This window comes from Ursus maritimus, unplaced genomic scaffold (assembly GCF_017311325.1).
Source record: "Ursus maritimus isolate PB19 unplaced genomic scaffold, ASM1731132v1 scaffold_2, whole genome shotgun sequence".
Taxonomy (NCBI): Eukaryota; Metazoa; Chordata; class Mammalia; order Carnivora; family Ursidae; genus Ursus; species Ursus maritimus.
The window spans coordinates 92,301,006-92,314,968 of NW_024424452.1; the positions used below are offsets into that span (position 1 = coordinate 92,301,006).

Consider the following 13,963-nt stretch of genomic DNA (forward strand, 5'->3'; position numbering starts at 1 on the left):
CCATTTCTCTAGTAACATTAATGCATTAAGCAGGCACTCTGTAATGCATTTTGCAACATTCTGTCATTCCTTTTAGACATACTATAAAATTGAAATGATTATTTCTTTTTCACATGAAGAAAGTGAGGCTTAGGAGCACTAAGTAACTTGTCCTGGGTCTCGGAGTCGTCAATAGCAGAGCTGGAGCCCAAATCTCTTTTGCTAAAGCTCGTGCTCTTAACCACTTGGCTGGATATCGGGACTTTCAGTTCAGAAAATAAATGAATAATGAACACCAAATTATTTCTTCATCAGAATCTTCCTGGTGTTTTGGGCACGGGGCTATGTGACCTCCACAGAGCCTTTGCTGAACGCTGTCGTCCTCCCCACACTTCACCCCAAGCAAAGGAAGTCTCACAGATTACATCCTCCTGTCCTTCTGAATTCTGTGGTACTTTTAGCACAGACCATCAGTCCTCCTCTCTCAGTATCTCTCTGAAGCACCTAGCACAAGTCTTGCACACAGAGTTGGTGTTCGTTGCATGTTTGTAGAAGTATAGAATGAATGACTTACTTTTCTCTAACCTAAGACCCTTTGATGGTTCTGTGCTGATTGTGCTTTTGTGCCCTTTTTTTTAAAAAAGATTTTATTTATTTATTAGAGAGAGATCACAGAGGCAGAGGGAGAGGGAGAAGCAGACTTGCAGCTGAGCAGAGAGCCTGATGTGGGGCTCGATTTCAGGACCCTGAGATCATGACCTGAGCCGGAGGCAGATGCTTAACCAACTGAGCCACCGAGGCGTCCCCCTGTGCTTTAAGAATAAAAGAATATGAAGTAATTATGAGCAAATACTCTCATATCTTTGGATTTAAAGTCCATTTTTTTTTTTAGGGAGTGTATTGTTAGGTCTTGTTTTTAATCCAGCCTGACAGTCTCTGCCTTCTAATTGAAATGTTTAGTCCATTTACATTTTTTAAGTTGTAGTTGACATAGTTATAGACTAATATATTAGTTCCAGGTGTACAACATGGTGATTCAACAATCGTATATATTACACAGTACTCACCACAAAAATTGCCATTCGTCACCATACAAATTTACTACAAAATTATTGACTATATTCTTTATGCTGTACTTTTCATCCCCAGAACTTTATAAATGGAAGTTTGTATCTTTTTTTTTTTTTTTTAATGTGTTTATAGCTTTCCATTCATTTTGATTCAGGTTGCTTTTAGTGCTGCTTCTGTCTGAAGGAGCATCCTTCTGGAAGCTTTGCCTTTCTTCCTTATAGGTTGGCAAAGGACAGCCAACACACAAAACTGCTGTGTTTGTGCATGGCTACGGACAGTGGTGATTTTATAGCCTCCTGGGCATTTCACATCTATGAAGTAGGAATTCGAGCTCTGCACCAGGCGCTGCTGCTTATGCGTCCTCTTCTCTCCTTCCAGGGATGGGTCCTCTGCAAGGGACATGTTCTTGTGGGCAGGTTGTCACTGCCAGGAAGGCCTGAAGTTTGAATCTCTTAGTTCCTTTTTTTGTTCTCTTTTGTCCTTTTTAATTCTGTTTTGCTTATCACCCCCCACCCCTGGCAGCCTCCAGCTTGTTCTTTGTATTTATGAGTCTGTTTCTGTTTGTTTTGTTTTTTAGATCCTGCATATAAGTGAATCATATAGTATTTGTCTTTTTCTGTCTGACTTAGTTTCACTTAGCATAAGACCCTCTGGGTCCATCCATGTTGTTGTGAATGGCAAGATCTCATTCTTTTTATATGGCTGAGTAATATTCCACATCTTCTTTGTCCATTCATCTGTTGCCGGGCCCTTGGGTTGTTCTCATATCTTGGCTATTGTAAATAGTGCTGCAGTAGACCTAGGAGTGCATATATCTTTTTGAATTAGTGTTTTTGTTTTCTTTGGGTAAATACCCAGTAGTGGAGTGGTAGTTCTATTTTTAATTTTTTGAGGAACCTCTATACTGTTTTCCATAGTGACTGCACTAACTTACTTTCCCACCAACAGTGCCTGAGGGTTCCTTTTTCTCCACATCCTTGCCAACACTTATTTCTTGTGTTTTTGGTGCTAGCCATTCTGACTGATGTGAGGGGATATCTCATTGTGGTTTTGATCTGCAGTTCCCTGATGGTTAGTGATGTTGAGCATCTTTTCATGTGTCTCTTGGCCATCTGGATGTCTTCTTTGGAAAATTGTCTATTCAGATCCTCTGCCATTTTTTTAATCTGATTTTTTGGGGGGTGTTACATGAGTTGAATGAGTTCTTTATATATTTTGGATATTAATCCTTTGTTGGATTTATCATTTGCAAATGTTTAGTAGATTGCCTTTTCATTTTGTTGATGGTTTCTTTTGCTGTGCAAAAGCTTTTTAGTTTGATGTAATCCCAATAGTTTGTTTTTGCTTTTGTTTCCCTTGCATGAGAAGACAGATCCAGGAGATTACTGAGTATGTTTTCCTTTAGGAGTTTTATAGTTTCTGGTCTTACATTTAGGTCTTTATTCCATTTTGAGTGTACTTTCATGTATGATGTAAGTTGTATGTGTTAGAAAGTGGTCCAGTTTTATTTTTTTGCATGTAGCTGTCCAGTTTTCTCAACACCATTTATTGAAGAGACTGTCTTTTCTCCATTGTATCTTCTTGCCTCCTTTGTTGTTGATTAATCGACCATATGTAAACATGGGTTTATTTCTGCGTTTCCTATTCTGTTCTGTTGACCTACGTGTCTGTTTTGTGCCAGTACCATACTGTTTTGATTACTATAGTTTTATAGTATAGCTTGTGATATCTCCAGCTTTGTTCTTTCTCAAGATTGCTTTGGCTATTCACGGTCTTTTTGGTTCCACACAGATTTTAGTATTATTTGTTCTAGTTCTGTGAAAAATACTATTGGTATTTTGAAAGGGGTTGCATTGGATCTGTAGATTGCTTTGGGTAGTATGGACATCTTAATATTCTTCCAATCCATGAGTGTGATATCTTTTCATTTTTTTGGTGTTATCTTCAGTTTCTTTCAACACTGTCTTATAGTTTTCAGAGTACAAGTCTTTCACTTACTTGGTTAAATTTATTCCTGGGTATTTTATTCTTTTTGATGCAATCATAAATGGGATTGTGTTCTTAATTTTACTTTCTGCTACTTTGTTATTAGTGTATAGAAATGCAACAGATTTCTGTATGTTAACTTTGTATCCTGCAACTTTACTGAATTCATTTATTAGTTCTAATGGTTTTTAGTGGAGTCTTTACGGTCTCCATATATAGTATCACGTTATCTGCAAATAGTGACAGTTTCACTTCTTACTTACTGATTTGGATGGTTTTTATTTCTTGTGTGATTGCTGCAGCTATGACTTCTAGTTCTGTGTTGAATAAAAATGTCAAGAATGGACATCTTGTCTTGTTCCTGATATTAGAGGAAAAGCTTTCAGTTTTTCACTGTTGAGTATGATATTAGTTGTGGGTTTGTCATATATAGCATTTATTTCGTTGAGGTATGTTTTCTTTGACCCTATTTTGTTGAGAGTTTTTTTTTTTTTTTTTTAAAGATTTTTTATTTATGTATTTGACAGAGATAGAGACAGCCAGCGAGAGAGGGAACACAAGCAGGGGGAGTGGGAGAGGAAGAAGCAGGCTCATAGAGGAGGAGCCTGACGTGGGGCTCGAACCCGGAACGCCGGGATCACGCCCTGAGCCGAAGGCAGACGCTTTAACCGCTGTGCCACCCAGGCGCCCCTGTTGAGAGTTTTTATCATGAATGGATGTTGAATTTTGTCAAATCCTTTTGCTGCATCTATTGGGATGATCATATGGTTTTTATCCTTCATTTTTTTAAATGTGGTGTATCACATTGATTAATTTGCAGATATTGAACCATCCTTGCATAAATCCATCTGGAATAAATCCTGCTTGATCTTGGTCAATGAACTTTTTAATGTATTGTTGAATTTGGTTTGCTAATATTTTGTTGAGTATTTTTGTATCTATATTTATCAGGAATATTTTCTTTTTTTGGTAGCGTCTTTGGTTTTGGTGTCTGGGTATTCTGAACAGAAATCTGTTCAGATTTTTTATTTCTTCCTGATTCAGTATTGGAAGATTGTATATTCCTAGGCATTTATTTCTTCTAGGTCGTCTAGTTTGTTTGTGTATAATATTTTGTAGTCTTTTATAATCCTTTTTATTTCTGTGTTATCAGTTTTAATTTCTCTTTCATTTCTGATTTTATTCTTTGAGTTCTTGCTCTTTTTTTCTTGATGAGTCTGGCTAAAGATTTATCAATTTTGTTTATCCTTTAAAGAACCAGCTCTTGGTTTCATTAATCTTTTCTATTTTTATTTTTTTAGTCTCTATTTTATTTATATCTGCTCTGATTTTATTATTTCCTTCTTTTTACTACCTTTGGGCTTTGTTTGTTCCTCTTTCTGTAGTTTCTTTAGGTGTGGGGTTAGATTGGGATTTTTCTGGTTGAGGTGAGCCTGTATTGCTATAAACTTCTCTCTTAAAACTGCCTTTGCTGCATCCCAAAGATTTTGAACTGTTGTGTTTCCATTTTCATTTGTTTCCAGGTATTTTTCTTTTTTTAATATTCTCTTCAGGGGCGCCTGGGTGGCTCAGTTGTTAAGCATCTGCCTTCGGCCCAGGGCGTGATCCCAGAGTCCTGGAATCGAGTCCCACATCAGGCTTCTCCACTGGGAGCCGTCTTCCTCTCCCACTCCTCCTGCTTGTGTTCCTTCTCTCCCTGGCTGCCTCTCTCTCTGTCAAATAAATAAATAAAATCTTTTAAAAAAATATTCGCTTCAGTTTTTTCATTCACTCATTTGTTGTTTAGTAGCATGTTGTTTAGCCTGTGTTTCTGCTTTTTTCTAGTGTTTCTTTTTTTTCTTTCTTGTAATTGATTTCCAGTTTCATACAGTTGTGGTCAGAAAAGATACGTGATATGATTTTAGTCTTAAATTTATTGAGACTTATTTTGTGACTTAATGTGATCTTTTCTGGATAATGTTCTATGTGTGCTTGAAAAGAATGTGTATTCTGTAGATTTTGGATGGAATATTCTGTATATATATGTTAAGTTTATCTGGTCTAATGTGTTGTTTAATGACACTGTTTCCTTATTGATTTTCTGCCTGGATGATCTATCCGTTGGTGTAAGTGGGGTGTTAAAGTGCCCTACTAGCATTATATTACCATCAGTTTCTCTCTGTATATCCTTTAATATTTGTTTCATGTATTTAAATACTCCATTGTTGGGCATAGATATTTACAGTTATGTCTTCTTGTTGAATTACTTTATCATTATGTAATGCCCTTCTTTGTCTCTTGCTGCAGTCTTTGTTTTAAAGTCTATTTTCTCTGACAGAAGTATTGCTACTCCAGTTTTTGGGTTTGTTTTTGTTTGTTTGTTTTTCTGCCTTCATTTGCATAGTAAATGTTTTTCCCATCCATTCACTTTCAGTCTCTGTGTGTCTTTAGGTCTCAGGTGAGTCTCTTGTAGGCAGCATGTAGATGGGTCTTGTTTCTTTATCCATTCAGTTTTGTTTTTTTTTTAAAGATTTTATTTATTTATTTGACAGAGATAGAGACAGCCAGCGAGAGAGGGAACACAAGCAGGGGGAGTGGGAGAGGAAGAAGCAGGCTCATAGCGGAGGAGCCTGATGTGGGGCTCGATCCCATAACGCCAGGATCACGCCCTGAGCCAAAGGCAGACACTTAACCGCTGTGCCACCCAGGCGCCCCTATCCATTCAGTGTTTTGATTGGAGCATCTAGACTGTTTACATTTAAAGTTTTGATAGCCATTTTGCTTATTGTTTTCTGGTTGTTTTTGTAGTTTTTCTCTGTTCTTCTTCTCTTGGTCTCTTCCCTTGTGATTGATGACTTTCTTTGGTATTATGTTTGGATTCCTTTCTCTTCATTTTTTGTATATCACAGATTTTTAGTTTGTCGTAACCATGAGGTTTATATATAATATCCTAAGTATATAGCAACCTATACTGAGTCGATGGTTAAGTTCAAACACATTCTAAAAGCACTACATTTTTATTCCCCATTTTTATGTATATGATTTCATAGTTTACATCTTTCTATTTTGTGAATCTCTTCACTAATGTTTTAGATATAATCGATTTTACTACTTTTGTCTTCTAACCTTTATACTAGCTTTCCAAGTGATTGGTCTACTTTACTATATGGTTACTTTCACCCATGAAATCTCTTCCTTTCAATAATCTTCTAGTGATGTTCTGTTCTGCTTAAATAAGTCCCTTTAATGGCCAGGTTAGTGGTGATGAATTCCTTTAAATTTTGCTTGTCTGGGAAACTTTCTCTCTCCTTCAATTTTGAATAATAACCTTGCTAGGTAGAGTATTCTTGGTAGTAGGTTTTTTTCTTTCAGCACTTTGGCTATATCATGCTGCTGCAATGTTTCTGCTGAAAAATCAGCGGATAGCCTAATGGGGTTTCTCTAGTTATTAACTTTTTGCTTTTCTCTTGCTGCTTTTAAGATTCTCTCTTTGGGGTGCCTGGGTGGCTCAGTTGGTTACGCATCTGCCATTGGATCAGGTCACGATCCCAGGGTCCTGGGATTGAGCCCTGCAAGCAGGGAGCCTGCTTCTGCCTTTCCCCCTCCTCCCTGTTTGTGCTCTCTCTCTCTCTGTGTCAAATAAATAAAATCTTAAAAAAAAAATAAGATTCTCTCTTTATCTTTAATCTTTGACATTTTAATTATTATGTCTTGGTGTGGACTTCATTGAGTTCATCTTGTTTGGGACTCTGTGGATATCTCTTTCTTTCCCCAGGTTAGAGAACTTTTAAGCTGTTATTTCTTCAAATAAGTTTTCTGCCCCTTTTCTCTCTCTTCTTCTGGGACCCCCATAATGCATATATTAATACACTTGAAGTTATCTCAGAGGTCCTCTAACCTATCCTTAATTTTTTTTTCACTTAAGATTTTTAATATTTTCAAAATTAAGATTTTTAATATTATGACAGCTATATCGCCTTTTTTAAATTTTAAATTAAATTAACATATAATGTATTATTAGTTTCAGAGGTAGAGTTCAGTGATTCATCAGTTGTATATAATACCCAGTGCTCATTATGTCACGTGCCCTCCTTAATGTCCCTCACCCAGTTACCCCATCCTCCCCCCTCCCCCCCTCCAGCAACCCTCAGTTTGTTTCCTATGATTAAGAGTCTGATGGTTTGTTTCCCTCTCTGATTTCATCTTGTTTTATTTTTCCCTCCCTTCCCCAATGATCCTGCTTTTTTCTTAAAGTTCACATGAGTGAGATCATATAATTGTCTTTCTCTGATTGACTTATTTCTCTTAGCATAATACCCTCTAGTTCCATCCATGTCATTCCAAATGGCAAGATTTCTTTTTTTTTTTTTTGGCTGAGTAGTATTTCGTTGTGTGTATGTATGTATGTGTATGTATATACATCTCTGCATACACACACACATACACACACACACATATACACACCATATCTTCTTTATCCATTCATCTGTCAATAACCTATCCTCATTTTTAAAAAGTCTTTTTTCTTTTTGCCATTCAATGGGTACTTTCCATTATCCTTTCTTCCAAATTGCTGATCTGATCTGTGTATCCTAATCTGTTGATGTCTTCTCCTGTATTTTTCATTTCAGTTACTGTATTCTTCAACTCTGGTTGGTTCTTTTATATATATATATATATATTTTTTTTTTTTTTTTATATATAATGATTTTTATTATGTTAGTCACCATACAGTACATCCCTGGTTTTCGATGTAAGGCTCGATGATTCATTATTTTTTATATTTTCTATCTCTTTGTTGCATGTCTCACTGAGCTCATCCACTCCTCTCTCAAGTCTCATGAGCATCTTTAGAATTATTATCAGGTAAATTGTTTATCTCTGTTTTGTTTAATTCTTTATCTGAAGATTTGTCTTATTCTTTTGTTTGGAGCATGTTTATATGTCTCATCATTTTGTTTGACCTTCTGTGCAGGAACTTACCTGCATAGACTGCGTGTGCCTGGCTGTGTGTAGCTTTGGCTGGCTGACTGGAGCTGTAGTGGGTGCCAGCTAGGGGTCCCCGGGTGTTCTCTGCAGGGGGCATCCTGGCAGGGAAAAGTGAAGCTGGCACAGGTGAGGATGGGATGGGGGTCTGGGGTGTGCCTTGCTGGGTCAGCTGGCGCTTAAGCAGGCATGGGTTGGGAGGGGCACCTTGCAAATATGGCTGGATGTGTGGGCTGGGGTCCTGAAGCTCACTGAGGCAGTAGGTGGGTTAGAGCATCTAGCCTCTGCTCCCATCTGTGCCACCAAGGTGGACGGGCAACATAAACAGTGGTGCTCACCAGCACCTCTGACCCTGGAGAAAAGTCTAGCAATTTCTCCACCATTTGTCAGATGCTCTAGGGTTAGCGAATGGGTTTCCTTCACCTTTAGTCATTTAAACCTTTTAAACCACAGCTTTTTTTCTGGGCTTCAGGGCAGGTGAATCTGCACGAGGGTCCCTCAGTGCTATCCCCCTCTACTCCAGTCCACAATGGCAGGAGAGGGGTACAGTTGTTACTATGTTCCCATCTCTCGTGCCCGTCTGTGTGTGGTCCTTCTATCTTTTGTTGTGCTGTTGGGTCAGCCATCAGTTCTTCAGGAGGCATTGCTCTATATGTGGGTGTAGAATTGGTGTGACCATGGGAGGACGTGAGTTCAAGGTCTTCCTGTGTTGCCATCTTGGACTGTCCCTAGTCCGTTTACATTTAATGTGATTATTGATATGGCTGGATTTGGTTCTACCATTTTGCTGTTTTCTCTTTGTCTCGTGTTTTTTGTTTCTCCATTCTTCTTTCCTGCAAGTTATAAACCTTATGATTCTGGTGTGTAATTTTTGCTTTAGAAGTCTTATGTTTTAAAAATACATAAGCAGCTTTTTATATTTACCCACCTGTTAGCATTTCAGTGATCTTTATTCCTTCCTGTACCTTTGAGAGTGGTCATCTAGCGTCAGTTCCCTTTGGCTTTCAGAATTTCTTTAACGTGCATTGAGGTGCATTTCTGTTGGCCATGAAGTCTCTCAGCTTTTATGTTTGAAAATATCTTTCTTTCACCTTCATTTTTTGAAAGTTAGTTTTGTTGGAATTTAATTCAGGGCTGACAGAATTTTTTTTCTTCCGGCCCTTTAAAGAGGTTCCACTGTCTTTGGGCCTACATTATTTCTGATCCCAGGTTACCTATCATGAGACAGAATATTCTGTACATAATATGTCTTTTTTTGCCTAGCTGCTTTCAAGATTGTTTCTCTTTGCGTTTGCAGTTTGACTGTGACTTGCCTCGGGACTCTTCTTTACTCTGCTTGGCATGGATTGACCTTCTCAGATCTGCAAATTTGATGGTTTTTTCCTCCAGTTTTGGGAAGTTTGGGCCTTATTTTTTCAAATCCTCTTTGTAACCAATTTTCTTCAGTTACATGTTGTTAGACTGCTGGATATTGTCCCACAGTTATCTAGATAGGCTTTATCTAGGTAGGTTCAGTTTTTCCTTCAGTTTTGTTTGTTTTCAAAGTGGTTAATTTTTGTTCATTTAACTTGAGCTGCGCTTTTTTTTTTCCTGCCGTCTTCTGCTATTAAGACAGGTCAGCGAATTTTTCATTTACTTTCCAGGTTTAGAATCCCGTTTGGTTCTTTTTTTTTTTTCCCTTCAAATTTATTATTTATTTGAGAGAGAGAGCAAGAGAGAGCACGAACAAGGGGAGGGGCAGAGGGAGACAGAGAAGCAGGCTCCCCACTGAGTAGGGAGCCCAACGTGGAGCTCGATCCCAGGACCCCAAGATCATGACCTGAGCTGAAGGAAAATGCTTAACTGTCCGAGCCACCCAGGTGTCTCTGGTTCTTTTTTATAGTTTCTATTTCTGTATTTCCTCTTTGTCTCTTCCTTGTGTATATATTTTCCTTTAGCCCTTCAAGTGTTGTAAAGTTCCTTTCTCCAGATGGGAGCTTCTGATGGCGACATGTGGGCCATCCTGGATTTGCTTTCTATAGACTCCTTTTTTTCCTTAGGTATGGGTCATGTTTTCTTGTTTCCTCTCATGTCTAGTGATTTCTGATTCAACCCTAGACACGATAATGGTACATTACGGAGGTTCTGGATTCTGTTACAATCCTCTGAAGGATTTTTGTCTTAGCAGGTAGTTAATGTGATGAGACACGTTCCAAACTCCTGGGTCCCCTCTATTAGCAGCAGCTGTAATCTCCACTCAGTTCTTTTCATTGACAGCTGCTGTTTTTTTTTTTTTTTCCCCTTGGGCCCCCCCTGGAGTCTCCAGCCAAGAGTTTGATATGTGCATATTTAATAATGCAGATTTGGGGGTTCACCCTCCCCATCCCTTTCAAGGTTCCCTTTGACTTTCTGACTGCTCTGTCAGCCCTGAACTCTGTCCACGGCCCCCCGGAACCATGCCCTGTAGAGATGGGTGAGTGCACTCAGGCAAAACATGCAAACTTATAAATCTGATCAGGTGCAGTTTCTCTCCTTCCAGGGTCCACTCTTCTCATTTCTGCCTGCTTTTGATCGTTCTCCAGTGCCTTCATGTAATTTTTAAGTATTTTGTCCAAATTTTGTAAATGTTGTCTGGTGGAGGGTGGTGTGACCAAGGTGTTCTGTCATTGGTGGAAGCCAGAAGCCACGCACATACGTTTTTGGACTTACGGTCACACTGCTCTTCAGCCTTGGGCTTCACCACTGTGGAGGGAATGGGGCTCCTTCCTCAGGAGTGGAGACGGCACAAAGCACAATGGGAGTGTCTCAGTCGGCTTGGGCTGCCGTACCAAAGTACCCCAGGCTGGGTAGCTTAACCAACAGACATTTTTTCCCTCTGTCCTAGAGACTGGAAATCAAAGATGAAGGTATTGACAAATTTGGTTTCTCGTGAGGCCCCCCTCCTTGGCTCGCACATGGCCACCTTCTCCCTGTGTCCTCGTGGGGCTTTTTCTCTGTGTGTGTGTGTCCCTGGTGTCTCGTCATCTTTCTTAAAAGGGTACTAGTCCCGTTAGATCTGGGCCCCACCGTTATGCCCTCATTTAACCTTCCTTATCTCCTCACATGCCCTAACTCCAGGGGCAGTCACACTGGGGAGGAGGTTCAGAGTATGAATTTGTTGGGGGACAGATAATTTAGTCCGTAGCAGAGGATGACCAAGGCTGGGGGTGGTCTGCGAGCAGGCAGGAGAGGCAGAGCCGTGCCGCAGGGATGGCATCAGGACACACTCCCTCAGCCGCTGAGTCACTCCCCCGTAGAAACGCAGGACGCCGCGCTCGTCCAGGCACGTTGTGAAGGGCGAGGGTTCAGTGAGGGCAAGACCGGCTCTGCCCTCGTGGAGCCTATGGCCGAGGAAGATGAAGAGACGTGCAGACAGGCTGTAGAGTGAGGAGAGAGGACATGAAGGCGCCTTGGGAGCCCTGACAGAGGGGTCCTCCAGTCAATGTATGGGTCAGGGAAGGCTTCTTTGAGGAGATGCTTTTCTAAACCAGAGCCCGAAGTGTGAGTTAGGGGTCAGCTGTGGAAGAAAGGGGTGTCAGGCCAAGCACATGGATGGGCAGATGGGGGGGCCCCAGGGTCGAGGGGGGCTCTGCACGCTGGGGGAACAAAGTCATTTAGCACAGCTGGAGCTGGAGGCATTGCAGGAGCAGAGAGGTAAGGGATGAGGCCAGAAAAATCGGTTGGGGCCGGCTTCTGTGTCGGATTGTAACTTTGTCCTCCAGATGGGAGGTTCTTAAAGAGAATAACGGTCTCCTTCCACTTGGAGCCCCCTTTCTGGCACAGTGAGTGCCCGGCGAGTGTCGCCACGTGCCACGTGTTATGATTTGGGGGAGGGGGCCGAGGGGGGAGGGCTGGGGGTGCGGGGGACCTTGCCTCCTCGGTAGAGCAGGCGAAGGGCCTGCAGGTCGCCGACCGCCTCCGGCCGCACCTGCCGCTGGGCTCCGTCAGCTGTGCCACGTTGTTGTCCAGCCCCGGACAGCGGGTCCGCCTGCAGCAGCGTCCGCTTCAGCAAGGCCTGCCTGAAGAACGTCTTCTCGGTGCTGCTGCTCTTCATCTACCTGCTGCTCATGGCCGGGGCGGTCTTCCTGGTCTACCAGACCGTCACAGACTTCCGCGAGAAACTCACGCACCCGGTCATGTCGGTGTCTTACAAGGAGGTGGATCGCTACGACGCCCCAGGTAGAGAGCCTGCCCCGGATGGACTGGGGCCCCGGCTTACAGAGGAGCCCCCGCTGCGCTCACTCGCCGTGCTGGGCGCCACAGGCAGCCGGAGGAGCCCGAGCCCCGTCTCGGTGTAGCGGACACACCCAGGGGGCTGCTGTCCGGACGCAGCAGAGCGTGTCCTGTGCCGAGCAGAGGGGTGGACAGGGCTGGCCGTGGTCACTGCAAGGAAGGCTTTGCACAGAGATCGGACTTGAGCTGGGCTTTGAGAGGCGAGAAGCGAGTTTTTCTGGGAGGGGGATCGGCAGGAGCAAAGGCGAGTATAGGGAGGCACAGGGCTTCTCTGGAGAGGCTGTGTCTAGCCTGGCTGGAGCTAGAGGCCAGCGGTGAGGAGCAGTGGGAGCGAAGGGTGGCAGGAGGTAGAGCCATCCAGAGGTGGTTGGGGCCCTGCCTGGGGAGGGGGCTCCCTACCTCTCCTGTCCCATCGGGAGGCCAGTCCCTGAGCAGGCAGTCATCTGTGCCAGAGAGTGTAGTGTCTGCCTCCTGGCCATGAGGCTGCCACAGGGTTCCGGAAGTGTGGGCGTGAACTGAGCTCTGAGGGCGCCAGCCGTGCCCACCTGCTGCGCGCACCTGCTCTGAGAACGGGATGCCCGACTGCCCCTGTGGATGGCGGCACGCAGGACGAGGCCAGAGTCTCAGTGCCTTTTGCCTGGGCTCCTGGAAGGTGTGCGGCTCGCAGCTGCTTTGCCCATCTTTGTCTATCTTGTGTTTGTCCCTCTTCTCTGTGGGTCTGCTTTGGTCCCCGAATCCGCGGTTTCAGCATCTGTTTCCGGTCTCTGGGTCTCCGAGCTCTGCCTGTGTCTGGTGCCAGTCGCTGCTCTCAGGTGTTTCTGCCACCGAGGGCGGACAGCTACTGTCAGTAGAGCCTCGAATGAGGTGCTCTGGCTGAGGTGAGGGAGGGACCGTTGGGGTGCGACTTGCACACCTGGAGCCCTGATCAGAGCAGGAGGCGAGAGGCAAAGTAAGCCGTGGGGAGTCCCACAGCCGGGGGCCTCCCACTGAATCCGCAGGTGGGTGGCGGTGCCGGGGGGTTGGCGCCTCCAGGCTCTGTCATGGAGGCCCCCTCGGGGTGTCCCGAGCAGGGTCGTGAAGTAGGGTGGGTTTTGGTGCAGGCGCCAGGGAGGCCGCAGCCCAGGCCAGGAGAGGGGCTTTCTGAGAAGGGGACTGTGTCCTCCGTTAGAGTAGGGCTTTCTGGGGGCAGCAGACTCGGCTCCCCACTCCATAACCCTCTTCTTCTCCCTCCTCTGTCATCAGCCAGGGAGTCTTGAACTTGGGTTGTGGGTGGGTGTGAAAAAATGTGCGTGACGTGATATTAGGCGTGTGGCCGGGACCGTGACTTCTGACGTTCCCTTTTTCCTGTGTGTGCCCCGTAGGGATTGCTCTGTACCCAGGTCAGGCCCAGCTGCTGAGCTGCATGCACCATTACGAGGTCATTCCGCCTCTGAGGAGCCCCGGCCAGCCGGGCGACGTGAACTGCACCACCCAGAGGATCAACTACACGGACCCTTTCTCCAGCCAGACCCTGGTAACTCCCGTCCGCTGCGCCAGGCCTGGGCGGGGCGCTCCATCAGCCCTACGCCCTGCGGGCCTGGGCTTCTTTCTGCCACGGGGCCTCTCGCACTCCCTTTGTGCGGGCCCTTGGCCCCCAGCAACCACGAGGCTGTCCCAGTTGGAGTCATGGCCATGGCTGGCTGGCCTCTGTCAGGAAGGGCTGTGGGGGCTT

General features: G+C 43.9%; 1 protein-coding gene and 1 pseudogene across 5 annotated transcripts in view; one reads left to right on the forward strand and one right to left on the reverse strand.

Annotated features, from left to right (window-relative positions):
• PACC1 (proton activated chloride channel 1) overlaps positions 1 to 13,963 on the forward strand; it is a 36,649-nt gene that overhangs the window by 12,229 nt on the left and 10,457 nt on the right. For 2 of the 5 annotated variants that reach the window (XM_040636362.1, XM_040636360.1), the window contains exons 3-4: positions 11,968 to 12,198; positions 13,614 to 13,765. In XM_040636362.1, coding sequence (XP_040492296.1) covers positions 11,968 to 12,198; positions 13,614 to 13,765 — 383 coding nt within the window. Of the gene's footprint in view, positions 1 to 7,858; positions 7,882 to 11,967; positions 12,199 to 13,613; positions 13,766 to 13,963 lie in introns of those variants that run through there. The other 3 variants (XM_040636363.1, XM_040636361.1, XM_008701171.2) reach the window with 3 other exon arrangements.
• Positions 764 to 1,578, reverse strand: LOC103672468 (annotated as a pseudogene).